Source organism: Mustela nivalis, assembly GCF_964662115.1.
Source record: "Mustela nivalis genome assembly, chromosome: 7".
NCBI lineage: Eukaryota > Metazoa > Chordata > Mammalia > Carnivora > Mustelidae > Mustela > Mustela nivalis.
The window spans coordinates 74476932-74490530 of record NC_139026.1 but is presented as its reverse complement, the minus strand read 5'-3'; the positions used below and the strand labels follow the sequence as shown (position 1 = coordinate 74490530).

Genomic DNA, 13599 nt, shown 5'->3' with positions numbered 1-13599 from the left:
TTAGGGTAAAGGCTAAGCTTGATTGAGGAAATAAAACATACAAACAAACAAATTTTAAGAAACTAAAAAGGAAAAAACCCCACTAAACTAAAATATATTTTTCCTTTTTTCTCATGTAACTAACTGTCTAAAGGTAGATAGTCCCATCTAGTGTGACTCTATTACACAAAGTCATTTTGTGTCACAAGTTTTTTCCATCTTTTTGCTCCTTGGGTTTTGTCATCATTAGCCTGGTAAAAGCTGATCTCTACCACATATGTGTCTGGCCTATGGGAAGGAAACAAAAGGTGGAGAAATATAAGCTCAGGATTTTAAATATCAAGAATGGCAAAAGGTCAATTTGACTTCTGTCCATGGGCTGTTGACCCCAGATGAAGCCCATGGCCACAACTAACTGCAACAGAGTCCGGGGAAGGTAGTATCACTAGCTGAACCACTCCGTTGCTGTGAAAGAGAGAAAGACAAGATTTGGGGGAAGGTAGTTATCAAGCTGCTGTTACTATTTATTTTAGGCAAGCAGTTTGGGAACAGACAGACTTTGATTCAAACGAGGAGAGGTGAATATGATATCAAAACATTATATAATACCAGTTATTATGAAATAATGAGTACACAGAGACACACAGGATGGAAAGGAAGAAGTAAGTTAGGTGGAAGATTTGAAAAGGCTTTGTAAAAGCTATCGTTTTGTTAGATAGAGAAAGCACAAATTTCAACCTCAGAGACTTGCAGACTTGTGTGAGAGACTGAATGGACCATTCAATGAATTTGAAGCAGTCGAAGGTGTTGAGGAGGGAGGCAGGATTGAGAAGGGAAGCCGGGAGATGAGGCTAGAAACGTGTTAGAATCAGACCACGAGAGCCTTGACTATCATGCTTAAAGAATGTGAGCTTTTTTTTTCAATAGACAATGATAAATGATTGAAGTCTTTTTTCACCAAAAAGTCGATAATTTTAACTTTATTTTTACAGATAACTATTTTATCCTCCACTTTTTCAGTATTTATTCAATACAAACCCAAGTAATCCAATAGTAAGTAGAGACCCAGCCTTAATGTTTTTGTTTTCTCAAGTGATTAAAATAAACACTGTGCAAAGTAACAGTTTCACTGACACTACCCCAGAGAGTATTAGAGTCGGGGGAAGGGTGTCATGCAGTAGTGCCAAGAAAATCTTCATGAGAACTAGGACAACAATCAAAAGAGTACTAATGACGATGTGAATGATCTGGCATGAAACTGGGCTCTGATGCGATATTTTGATCTGAAGCTAAAGGCTGATTAAGATTTTCATGAACTTAAACTTGAATCTGTGCAGCAAGTTATCAAGGGGTGTAATTAGAGTCACTTCCTTCCTAGGTCTGTGGGGAAATTCCCATCACCATTGATGAGAATTGTGCATAAAGATCATGGGAAGAGCATGGCCCTTGGGTTTCCTCTTAAACAGCCTGTAGGATTTGTTATGGTTATTTTAATGCACTGGTCCTTAGAGACACTAATTTCAGTTCTGCCTCTACCTTCTACATGCTGAAAATGACAAAAGTTGGGAGTGGAAACCCTAAGAGATATAGATATCTTTTCATCCTTTCTTCTTCATCTATAATTAATTTATTTCAAAGAGAATACTTCTTGCTCCTTACATGCCAAGTTATTAAACAACAACAACAAAAATGATTCTTATCAATGGAGGGGAAGGAACATTCCCCCATGCTGACTACGTGGCTAACTTCTCTGGGAGTTAGACATTGGGAACTGAGGTCATTTCTTTAAGTCACTGCTGGTTCTGAGACACTGGTGTGCCAAAACACTTGGCCAGGGGATTTAGAAATGTCTGTGGTCTGGGAAACGGGATTTTTACTCAGAAAGTCTTGAGCCAAGTGACAAATGATGAGGAATTATAAAAGAAAAATGTGATTTGGGGCTAAGGTAATGCAGGAAAAAGTCACTTCTAAGTATAAACAGTGTTCTATTTTCTCATCTCACTCTCAGCAAAGCTATCTGAGTAACAGATCTGGATCTTCCATGGTCTTCCTTTGCCTGCTCAGTAACTAGGAGTAGGACTTGATTTTGATTTTGAGATGGAAGTTTCTTTTCTGTAATTCTGGTACATAAGCTTGTGTCTCTCCTCATACTTTCCATCTCAGATTTCTTAAGAGCATAATCAGCACCTACCCTACCTATAAATCTGGTCCTTCTTAAAGAAAAAAGAAAAGAAAAGTAAAAAGAAAGAAACACACCTAGCTATTTTTGCCAGGTGGTAATTATCAGACATTCACTATGTGTTACTGGATGAATATATAAATGATAGACTTGTAAAACCAGAAATATCTTCTGTATGTAAAATGTTTCCCTTTTACACATTATAGTATTTTACACATTATACTATTTGATAACAAGCAAGTGGCAGGTATCAAAGAATCAGGAGAAGTAGCTGGGAGTTGGCAGATAGATGTAAGGTCTCTGCTGCAGATGTGAGAGATCAGATTTACATTGCAAAGATCTTTCATCTCTGTCCTAGAGAACAAATGTAATGCACTGAATTAGTCACTTATTAAGAATGCAATTAACTTCAAGGCAGTCCTCCATTTCAAGCTTTTGTTCTGGGCAAATGAATTAAAGTCTTTTAAGCCCTTTATAGGAGTTAACTCACTTACTCCTTGTAACAACTTACGAGGTAAGTACTATTATCATTCTGATCTTATGCATGGGGAAAGTGAAGCAAAAGAAATTAATTAATTTGTCAAGACCTCACAGACACTAGGTGTTGGAGTTTAAACCTAGATAGTCCAGCTGCAGAGTCTTTTCCTTAATCATAATACTATATTGTCTCATGCGATGGCACTCTAGTCACTCAATAATGATAGGGGAGGCCCAGGAGGCTTTATGGGGAAAATGGTCCAGGTAGAAGCAAACCCATGATATGAAGGTATGTATGGTTCCTTTTCATGGAGCAGCAAGGTCCCTGTGGTATAGAGTGGAAATGGTGGGAGGCAGGAGCAGTAGTAATGACATGTAGTGGCTCATGGGCCTTGGAAAAGATTTCAGTTCTCATTTTTAGAAAAACAGGAAGCCATAGGAGGATGTTAAGCAGAGGTGTGGTGTAGTAGTATTTAAAAGAATATTATCAGGGCCCCTGGGTGGCTCAGTCAGCTGAGCATCTGCCTTCAGCTCAGATCATGATCCTGAGGTCCTGGGAGGGAGCCCTGCATCTAGTTCCCTGATCAGCGGGGAGCCTGCTTCTCCCTCTCTCTGCCTGCTGCTTCCCCCGCTTGTGTTCTCACTCTCAAATAAAGAAACAGAATCTAAAAAAAAAAAAAAAAAAAAAAAAAATTGTTACTATGGAATTAGACTAGGGTAGAAGCAGAGACTGTAAATATTTACTATAGAATAATACTTAAATGCAATACATGAGCCAAAATTACACACACTACACACACACACACACACACGCACACACAGAGCCTTCTTGTTTTTTAAAACTAAACTCAATAGTTCCTGAAACGTTTTAGCCAGTTAAATATATTTTAGCAAAGCCACGTTCTCAAATCATTGTAATACTCTAAAATGTCTGTGTATTTTTAGGAATTAGGGATGTGATCCTCTCCTTGATGTGGCTGTCACCAGCTAAATGATGTCCCTGCCCGAACCATGACTTGACATAGGCATCCCCATCAAACTCTTGGATCCACTTCCCCATTGAATTGAGGGTCATTAGGTTTCTGGCCCCTGGTATTTGGTAGCTGGTGGAAGGGGATGGGGGAATTGCTTGTGCTTCCGAGCTAGATTCACCCCCGGGTGGTAGGGCATTCTGTATCACTAGGACTCAGAAATCCTGTATTTCAGTCCCACTGACTATGCCCCCATATTCCCCACCCTGCAGCCTGTGTCCCCTCCACTAACAGACTTGGGTGTGGGATTTCTACATATTCTTACTGTTGCTGTGGAAGCTGCCTTGTTGCTCTGCTCAGCTGCCCTGGAGTGGGAGTGGAGGACCTGCATCAGTGCCAGGACTGCTAGGAAGTCTGCTCTCCATCTCTGAAGCCTCTGTTGGGCAAAGGCTTGAGACAGATTTTTTTTTTCCTTCGGCATCTTATTAAAAAATATTGTACTATTCTGACAATTGGGATAGTTGCATCCACATATACTGTGTAATGAGTACCCAGCTTGGACTCTGGAGGAAGTGGTAGAGGCAGAGAGAATTGGTCATATTCTGCATATATTTTGATGCCGGACCTAATAGACTGTGCTAATGGTTGGTATGTGAAGTATAAAAGAGAGGTATCAAGTACAATTCCCAGGTTTAGGTCTGGTTGCAAGAAAGGCTGGGGGTAAAGGGTCAGTTTTGTTAGTGGAAATGGAGCATTTGGTTTTAGGCACGTTTTAAATGTGTATTGGGTATCCAGGGGGAGCTTCAAGTACCTGCTTGTTCCATGAGTCTGGTTCAAAGAGTGGCTAGAATTGTTCAGAAATTATTAACTCAGTAACCTGAGAAACAATTTCCATTCATCTGGTTAGAATCATGAGTCATTTGTTTAAGATGGGATTTGAATATATTAATGATTACCTGCCTATTTCAAATGCTCATAAATGCAGTAAAATGAATACTAACCCCAAGATTGGTTTAAAAAGCTATAGAAGGGTTCAGCTTTCTGTTCAGCTATGTGAGACAGAAGCAGAAACCCCCATTCTCTCAACTTAGTGCTTCCCTGGGTGCCCTCACTCCTTCCCTGAAGAAACAAGAGCTAAGGATGATGAAATCAAGTTCTGACAGAAAATCTCACTTTAGCAAGTGAGATAACCCTAAACCAACATATGCCAGGCCTGAATTTAGGAAGAGAGCAGAATTTTAAGAAGGGAGGTTGGAGATCCAAAGAAAAAAATATAAGATTTCCACGATACATCAGGTTCAGGTAGAAGAGCTAAGAAAACATTTCAAATCTTGGAAGTGAGTAAAATCAAAATGAGACCAAAAAAAATGTAGTTCCCTTGGAATAACCAATTTCAAAGATAGGAAGGTCTGAGAGGTGTTACTACTGTATAATATCTCTTTCACGTGCCTCTAAAAATGTTGTTGGTTTTTTTCCCTTGAGCTTTGACTACTGATAATTTTGTGAAAGAGAAATCACAAAACTACTATGAATACAAAGAAAATATTTTAATAAAATATTCAATACAGTATTTCCCTGTGGGGACTTTTAAGAAGTGAGAAGCCAAAAGAAATAACTGTCACTTTTGGGGATCCAGTCCTAAGTGAGACAGGAACGTTCTTAGCTTTTCTCCAAAGCTCTTTGCCCAGTTCCACCAACAGGCTGTCTCAAGGAGGACGAAGAAACCTGCAAAGGTCACTGTGAAGAAGTAAGTGACAGCAATCTGTTTAGAAGCACGTAGAGAGAAGCAGTTTTTGCCTCAGGCTTCTTATCAGGCACAGAATCTGGAAAAAGGAGAAGGCAACATATTGGTTGATATACAAGAGGTGTTAACAGCACCCTTTTGGGGTTCCCCTCCCCATCCTACTTGCGTTCAGAGTGACCAATGGAAACAGAGAGATCTGTGGTTTCAAGTACAATGCATTTCAATCAGAATCATTCCTTGGCCAACTTTGGTACTCAAGGCCTATCACTACTAATGGAATTCTCGGGTTTCGAATTGAGAGAAAGGAGAGCATACTATTTCCTCTACATAACAGAAGCATGTCACTGCAGATGCCACATGTGTGAGGCGAGTGTCAGCCATGAAACCTCCGCCTTGTGTTACTGGTTAGTGACACAGAAAGCGCTGTTGCTTGAATATGAGTATCATTTGGTGCATAAGATATAGAACAAATTGCTGGTTTCCAGCTCTGGTGCAGTCCGACTGTGATTTGCCCAAACCACCACCACGTGATAACAGATTTTCTTGAGGTTGGCTTGCTGTCATGATTCTGATGTGTTCTGATTTCCTTCTGGAGTCATGAATTGCACCTTGGGCACCATGAGCGATGAGTTGTTTCTTCGGATGGAGTTATTTCTCCTCATGGAATTGTTTCTCCTCATGGAATTGCGCTTCCTCAGAGAATTTTGATGGGATAGTTCACTCTTCTGGAGGGTCTGAATCAGGATGGAAGGCTTCTCATCCAGCTCTCGCGCACTGCACCTGGGAGCAGCTACTTTAACAGTGTTGCCAAATTTAGAGTAATCCACAGAATACACTCCTTCCTCCTCAGTTACAATAGACACAAAGCGATGGCCCCACTGGATCTCCTCTGCGATATAGGAGGTTCTTGCTTGTGTGGTAATGCCGGTAGTTTCAACCACTCCTTCCAGAATCACTATGACCTCTAGGTCTTGGTTGGCGAGGTCAGTTGCTGAAATATCATACAAAGGGCTGCGCTTGTCGATCACATGACAGATGATCAAAGGGGCCACCAGAAAAATGTTATTACTCTCAATTGGGTTATCAACGGGTATGTCCAGCTGGTGAATAGGCACCACCTCCCCTTCGGGTGTGGTTGTCTTCTTGACCACCTGGATGCGCACTGAGGCACTAATGATCATGCTCTTCCTTAGGTCGCCCACACGGAACATGAAGCACAACTTGCCATTTCGGACAGCAATCACAGCGTGGCGGCTGAAAATCAAGGTTTCTGCCCTTCTGTGGGCCTGAGCTGTTTTCATGAAAATGCAGCCCAACATGACTGCATTGATTATCAAACCTACGATGTTCTGGAGAATCAAGACTGTGATGGCCAGAGGACATTCCTCCGTCATCATTCTCCCTCCAAATCCGATGGTCACTTGAACTTCAATGGAGAAGAGAAAAGCAGAAGTGAAAGATCTGTAAGGAATGATATCAGAAAACGGTGCCATCAGATCATATTTTGCATAATGAAATAACATGCCAAGCTGAATTTTCCATGTTCTTCCTCCAAAGGCTATTAAACGCTTTTGGAAAGACTTGGCAATTTAACTTGTCAAATGCCTGATTCTGAACACAAGCACTTTCTCTCTCTTCCTCTCTCTCATTGGAATGCATCTACTTCCAGACTTCTGGAATTCAGTCTATTGTTTTCTACATCATGTAATGATGGACCTATGTATATGAAAGCATTATAATAATAAGTTAAAATAATAAATACATACTTGTATTTAAGGACGTATTTTACTTTGTGAAATACTTTCACAGTGGCATAGTTTACTTGGAGAAACTTCTTATCAGATAGATGTTTGTTATTTATTGCATATTTGAGTTTAAGTGACTGGAGTCATATGGGAAGGTCCTGAGTATTAAGTGTACTTTTTATTATTTATAACCCTTAAAATCATATTCATTGGCTAACACTTACCATGTACCTTACGCAGAGAAAGCACAGGGCTAAAGGTGGTACAAAACACATCATTCAAAAGTACTAGTATTTTTAGTAAAAAAAAATATTTTAATGTTTTGCCATTTGGAAAGAAAACTTTTATTGATTGTTTCATTTTGTTCTCTAATTTTACAGAATACTGAGGCTATTAAGGGAAAAATTTGAGGCAGAGATTAGTAAGTAACTGTGTCAAGATCACATAATTAAGGAGAACTTGAAAGCTCTCAATTCTGGCTTGGTGCTCTGAAAGAGGCAAAGGCAGAGTGAACACATGTCAGTATTTTCTTGGGAAGCTTTTTCATGTCGTATATCTCTTCCACATAGCTCAATGTAAACACTGATTTCGTAGGTCCAAGGTCGACCTGGATAAGACTTTTGAAAAGCTCTCAGGTGAATGCTTAAGATGCACCACATTTGGTTATTCTTAAGATTAATTTATTCACTTAACTACATATCCTATATGGCTGTGACTTCTTAACAAAAACAGGGTAATCCTGTGTTTGCCCCATGCCAATTTCAAACTTCTCTAATTTTACAGAAGATTAACCATACGTAGGCTATCCATATAATTTATCCATTAATGCCATGCACAACGAGTGAGCAAAATGCTTAAACATTTGAATACCAAGTACACACACTGCACTTTTGTGCAACACCATGAGGGGTAAGCATAAATGATTCTCTTGATTAACTTTTAAGGGGAGTATAACAATTGCCTTTTAACCCCTTTTGTTGCTAAAAAGATTAATGGAAAACCACAATGATTGCTTTTTGCACTAGCTACACAGATGTGTTATATGATCCAAAAACTTGGGGAAGAATAAGGATGGACCCCAGAGGAGGGGCTCAGACCCAATGCTGATTTCTAATAAGGTCTATATACTTCAGGGAACAGCCTGGAGATAAATATTCCCAGACATTTCGTTTTAATGGATTGAGCGACTATTCAAGTGCCTTATTTTACATATTGTTTATGTTACATGTTTGACATATTGTTTCTTTTACAAGTGAATTTAATTCTAAACATTCTATGGTAGCAAGACCTAGTCTTTCATGGACACCTGTCATGCCCTCAAAAGATGAAAGTGTTCTGTTGCTCCTTTGTTCTGCTACAGAGGGAGTTAGGCTGAGTAAGAAGAGATACAGTGGTTTATTTTCTGACTCATTTTGGAAAAGTCATCCACATGAAAGGGAAAGTGAGCCATCCTAAAATGAGAATGGTAAAATGTTATTTGGACATCCCGGTGAGTAACTGTCACAATAAGGTGTGTCTAATTTCGATAAAATGGTGGGACAGTGAACTTCTGAAAGAAAATACAAATAATAAGAAACATTATTAGGCATCTTTTAAATTCCCTTTGGGAGAGACTGGAGATTTTTATTTCTATATTTTTGGTGAAAAAATTGTATCATATATGGTTTGTTATGATTAAGCTGCACACTGAGCTTAAAGCACAAATAATATCATAACATTAAAACAAAATTAGTAAGATTTTAATCTTAAAAGATGTCAAGTAAAGTTTTTTAGGTAAGTATAATTAGAAATGTGAAAATTGTCAGGCTAATAAGATCAACTTTGTCTCCTTATATTTGCGACACCATTTCTCACAGTAAACTGAATGTTCCCACCAGCAGGAATGCATCAGAGGGATAGATGTGCCTCCATACACATCTGGTGAAGAAAGAAGAGCTAGTAGTAAAACAGCTTTTAACAACCAGTGCACTCCATAAGTTCTTCCAAAAAATCAAGGAAAGGATGCCACTTGTGATGATACATCTTTAATAAACTGCTTTATGACTCCTCTTTCACAGGAAAAGCCAACATATTTGTCTTGTAATTAAAATCTGTCATTTATTTTTGAGGCTTATCATTGTTCTTTCTTTTATCTGATTTTATGACGGTCTACCATATGTTTATTAAACATTTATCTTGATATGAAACTGATTCACCAATATTAGTGCCCATAAATTTCTTAAAGAGGAATATTATAGATAACGATATGTAGCCTACAAATGTCTGTTAAACGCAGCGTTTTAATCGTTTCCATTGTATCTGGTATGCTGATGACCACCAACATTTTTCATCTATATTTTCTTGGAGACAAATTTTGTGAAAAGTTAAGACAAGAAAATAATATCTACTTGATGATAAAGGCAATGGATCAATTAAATATATTTTTCTTTCCTCAAAATCCGAGCTGAAATCTGTGATGTGTGATCTTGGCACACAAATGCTGCACCCCTCCCTGATACGTTGGCATTGCGGATACTAAGGACAGACCAGTTCACAGTCTGGGTTTCTGCTTCTTGCAGTGGTATGCTAATTTCAGAAGATTTTGGGTTCAGGAAAGGTCTCATGCTTTACAGTTGCCTGGCAGAATAGTGCTTGCTCAACTTGCTTCGCTTTGTACACTATGTGAATCTGGAATAGTACTTGGAAAATATTCTGGCAGAGTTTCCAGTATTATTAGCATTGTTTCGCTTCAGAGTGAATATTTATGCAGTTGATATAAATGAGCTCTTTCTGTCTTCAAACAAAACAAATTAAAAGACAGATCACCCCAACTAAATGTTCTTAGGCCCTGTGAAAATGTGAGAATGACTGAAATCAAATTCATTCTACTTACTTTTGGAAAACAACATAAGAGAAAGAAGCAAACGTTAGGCAGTCTGAGGACTTTTTCCTATTCTATTAAAACTTGTAAAGAAAACCACAACATTAAGTCACTTCTCTATAATCTCCATGAAAACCTTGGACCAATTTCCACTAAAAACTATTTTTTTCTAGTTCTACATCTTAGCATAACTTTTTAAAAATTTTTAATCCAATGCAAGCAACCAAATATTTAAGATAATCTTGGTAAAGAAGGGCTTATATCTATTTATTTCATTTTTTTAATGGATTTTTAATCTAGGATACCTCTACACCAGTTGTTCCCATTTTCCTCAGGATTTCTGAAAATGTCATGGGTAAGAGAAGTCTGGGGAAAATATTACTAAAATTTGCACAATATTTTTGTCGATCAGATATATTGACTTGTGGACACCAGAACTATGGACAGCAGCCCCCCCCCCCCCACCGCACTGAAAACTGAATGGGTGCTTTTTTTTTTTTTTTTTTTTTTTTTTGAGTAATGCGCGCTGTGGAATCCTTTGCATCACAACCATTCTTTAAATTACTGATACAGTATTTTTAAAGTTAACCAGAGAAATCGAAAGTCCACATTTTCAGAGCTTCCTCATCCATAAAGCTGCATTTAAAGATTCTTATTGTTTTAGATTAGGATTTTTTTTTTTCCTTCTTCGTGGCTGAAGGTACTAAAGTAAGTGCTTTATTTCGCTTTCAACAAAAGGACTGTGCTAGGGGAGAAAGGGCAGTTTAGTATTTCTTTCTATCCTGCTTTCAGTCCCTGCTTCATCCCACTGCATTCTTACCTGACATTAGTTACACACACCGTGGACTCCAAACCACCTTTCTCCGTTCCACTTTTCTCCATGTAAGCGTAGATGTCCCCATGGGCGAAGGCCACCAGCCACCACATGATGGCGAAGAGCAGCCAGCTGCAGAGGAACGACATGGTGAAGATGACCAGCGTGTGGCGCCATTTCAGGTCCACCAAGGTAGTGAAGATGTCCTGCAGGAACCGTCCTTGCTCACGGATGTTCTTGTGCGCCAGGTTGCACGCCCCACTCTTGGCGATGAAGCGGGCTTTGGGGAGGCGGTCTCGCACGCGCGGCTTGCGTAGATTCTCCGCGGCAATGCGCGCCAGCACATACTCCTCGGGGATGATGCTCTTTCTGGCCAACATCGTCCCGTCACCATAGCCAGCCTATTCACCTGTCTCGAACCTGCCTCTCCTTCCCTCGGAAAGTCCTCCTGCAGAAGGGAAACGATTTAAAACCTTCCCCTCCCCCACTTCACCTCTTCAGTTCTTGCACTCAAGGATGTGGCTATACGTGCCAGGTGACATGCAAACTGAGGTATGCCTTTACTACTCTAAACACGAATCTAGTTTGTGCTTGAGTTCCGGGATCGCGGGGAAGTTATTTGGTCTGAATCGGAACCGTTCCAATTTTCCTTATCGTTTTGAACACATATGGGCATAGCCCGAGTTAAACAAAACCAGGAGCCTTCCTGTAAACAGCAGGCTCAACACTACTCCTGAGATTAACCGCGTTTATAGACGAGTGCAAAAATACAAACACGCGGCGTCTATGATGAAAATTAAAGCCAGCTGGGTATCACGAGCCATTTATTATTTAGACCATATAGTAATACGAAAAGTAAAGAGTAAATTCTTCCTCCGTTATTTTTAGAAGTACGCAAAGAAAAGGCCGTTGCCTCTTGCGCAGTATAAATAACATGCTTAGTGAAATTTGACAAAATAATAATAATAAGAAGCGATGTGCTCCGTAACTTGAAAATGATGAAGTACCTTAAGTTTTAAAGAAGTATGAATTGCATTTTAAAAATTATGAATTCCCAGTGGAATTCATAATAGTATAAACTGAAAACTTTACAGTGGAAGGGATCAAACGCAGAAGCTGCAGGAAAAGCCCGGACATCAGCCTGCGAGCTGCAGATGGGGTTAAGAGTGTGCCCCGGAAAGTCCATTCAACACTGTAAACCTCTGCTGTGTTTGGCATTTTAAAGCATTTGCGGGGATGCGAACAGCCTCCCCCTCCCCTCCCCGGGAGGAGCGTTGAAACTTACAGACTCTGAGCCGCGGGCGCGGCAGCTGCACCTCCCCGCACACGCCGGCCGACCTCGGGCAGGTCCCTCGCTTTCCCATCCCGGCGCGCGGGCGCAGGGACCGCGGACGCCGGAGGGACAGATCCGGGGGCCGCGCGTCCTAGAGAGAAGAGTTAAAATAATAAAAGGTGCAATTGCATCTGAACGCGGGAGGGCTAGAGGAAGGGGGATGGGTGTGGATCTTCCCCTCCCCCTACTCGGCTCTGCTCCCGGGGCCCTCGCTCTGGACGGAGGAGGGGCCGGGGGGAGAGGGGAGAGGACCTCCACAAATCAGCCTCCCAGTTCCGGCTTTGACGCGGGTGAGACCTCCGCGGCAGCTGAAGTCGGCGAGGTGGCGGCGGGAGGGGAGTGGGAGAAGGCGCATCCCGTGGAGGTGGGGAGCCGGCCAGAGGGAGGGGCAAGGAGAGGGTGCGGAGGGCGGGACCTGTGGAACTAGCTCTTTCCCAGGAGCTGCGACCCCCAGCTGCCAGCGTGCTCGCGCGTCTTTAAAAGGCTCCCAGCTCAGGAGAGAGAACTTAGAGTCCAAGTTCACTGACGTAAAGAGAATTTATTTTTTATTTTGTAATCTGGGTAGATCACTGGGCTGCTTAAGATTGAATAAAACCAGATATAGGGCTCAGAAAACAGTTTTCCAAGGTGTTCAAGCTGTGTGCACACACTAATTTACATTAAATTTCCATCTAGTGGATCTTATGCAGGTGGAAGAGGTTTGGAACCCACTCTAAGTAAAGTGTTTCTTCACCAGTCAAAGCTAATTCTGAGGGAATTAACCAAGGAAGCGCGCGCGCACACACACACACTGGCATGCAACGACCACCCCAACCCCCGCCTCCGAAAAGAAAGAAGAAAGAGGAAAAGAAAAAAAAAAAAAAAAAAAAGCCGAGGTTTCTTCCAATGAGAAAGTTTTCCCCCAAAAGGGATCGCTGTCAACACTTTAGAACTCAAACGGTCATTCTTCTGTACTTGATTACTTTCTGAAATGTTGCAGTTTCCTGATCTTGTCTAGATGGCCTGAATGATTAAACATTCAGCAATTGCGCACAAGAAAGGTTATATAGTAAATATCTTTCTATAGTTTTTTGAATAGGCTCCAGGAAAGACAAATGTGCTTTCTCCCACAGGTCAGTCCTCCTGATTTGGCATTTGTGTTAATGGAAACTTTAATTCTTGGAAATTTCACGTATTTTCCAAGACTCAGGGCAGATATCGTATGGAGCATAAACAGTGTGTTCATTTAATTACCAAAAGACCTAAAATTAGTCTTTAATAAAGGCAATGAAGAATTTTTTCCCATTGTGGATAGATCTGCTTAACCCCTTTCAGCCCAGGTTGCTCTCTGTTAGTGGCAGCTCTCATCTCTACTGACATTAATTTTTACAGTAATTTATGTAGTAGATTTACTCTAAGTGTGTGGGGATCAATTTGTATAGTTAATCCCCTCATTGTTCTGTTTTACAATTGAGTTTAGTGTACAATTTATTCCGTATTCTTTTAGCTTGGGGAAGG

The 13599-nt window shown here is 40.6% G+C and overlaps 1 protein-coding gene and 2 long non-coding RNA genes across 3 annotated transcripts in view; 1 reads left to right on the top strand and 2 right to left on the bottom strand.

The window, feature by feature from the left end:
• Positions 1–5138: 5138 nt before the first annotated feature.
• On the bottom strand, positions 5139–11149 carry KCNJ8 (potassium inwardly rectifying channel subfamily J member 8; the record flags this gene model as incomplete). The annotated part of the gene is made up of 2 exons (XM_082738599.1): positions 5139–6811; positions 10776–11149. 2 exons carry the CDS (start codon positions 11147–11149, stop codon positions 5911–5913), a joined length of 1275 nt encoding a protein of 424 aa, XP_082594725.1. The 3' UTR covers positions 5139–5910.
• On the bottom strand, positions 5139–12035 carry LOC309868589. The gene is made up of 2 exons (XR_014313739.1): positions 11777–12035; positions 5139–5429 (listed from the first exon to the last, which is right to left on the bottom strand). It is a non-coding gene; the product is annotated as an uncharacterized lncRNA (long non-coding RNA).
• LOC309868587 overlaps positions 11189–13599 on the top strand; it is a 31974-nt gene continuing 29563 nt past the window's right edge. Inside the window, exon 1 of the long non-coding RNA XR_014313738.1 lies at positions 11189–11321. This is a non-coding gene — a long non-coding RNA (uncharacterized lncRNA). The remainder of the gene's footprint in view (positions 11322–13599) is intronic.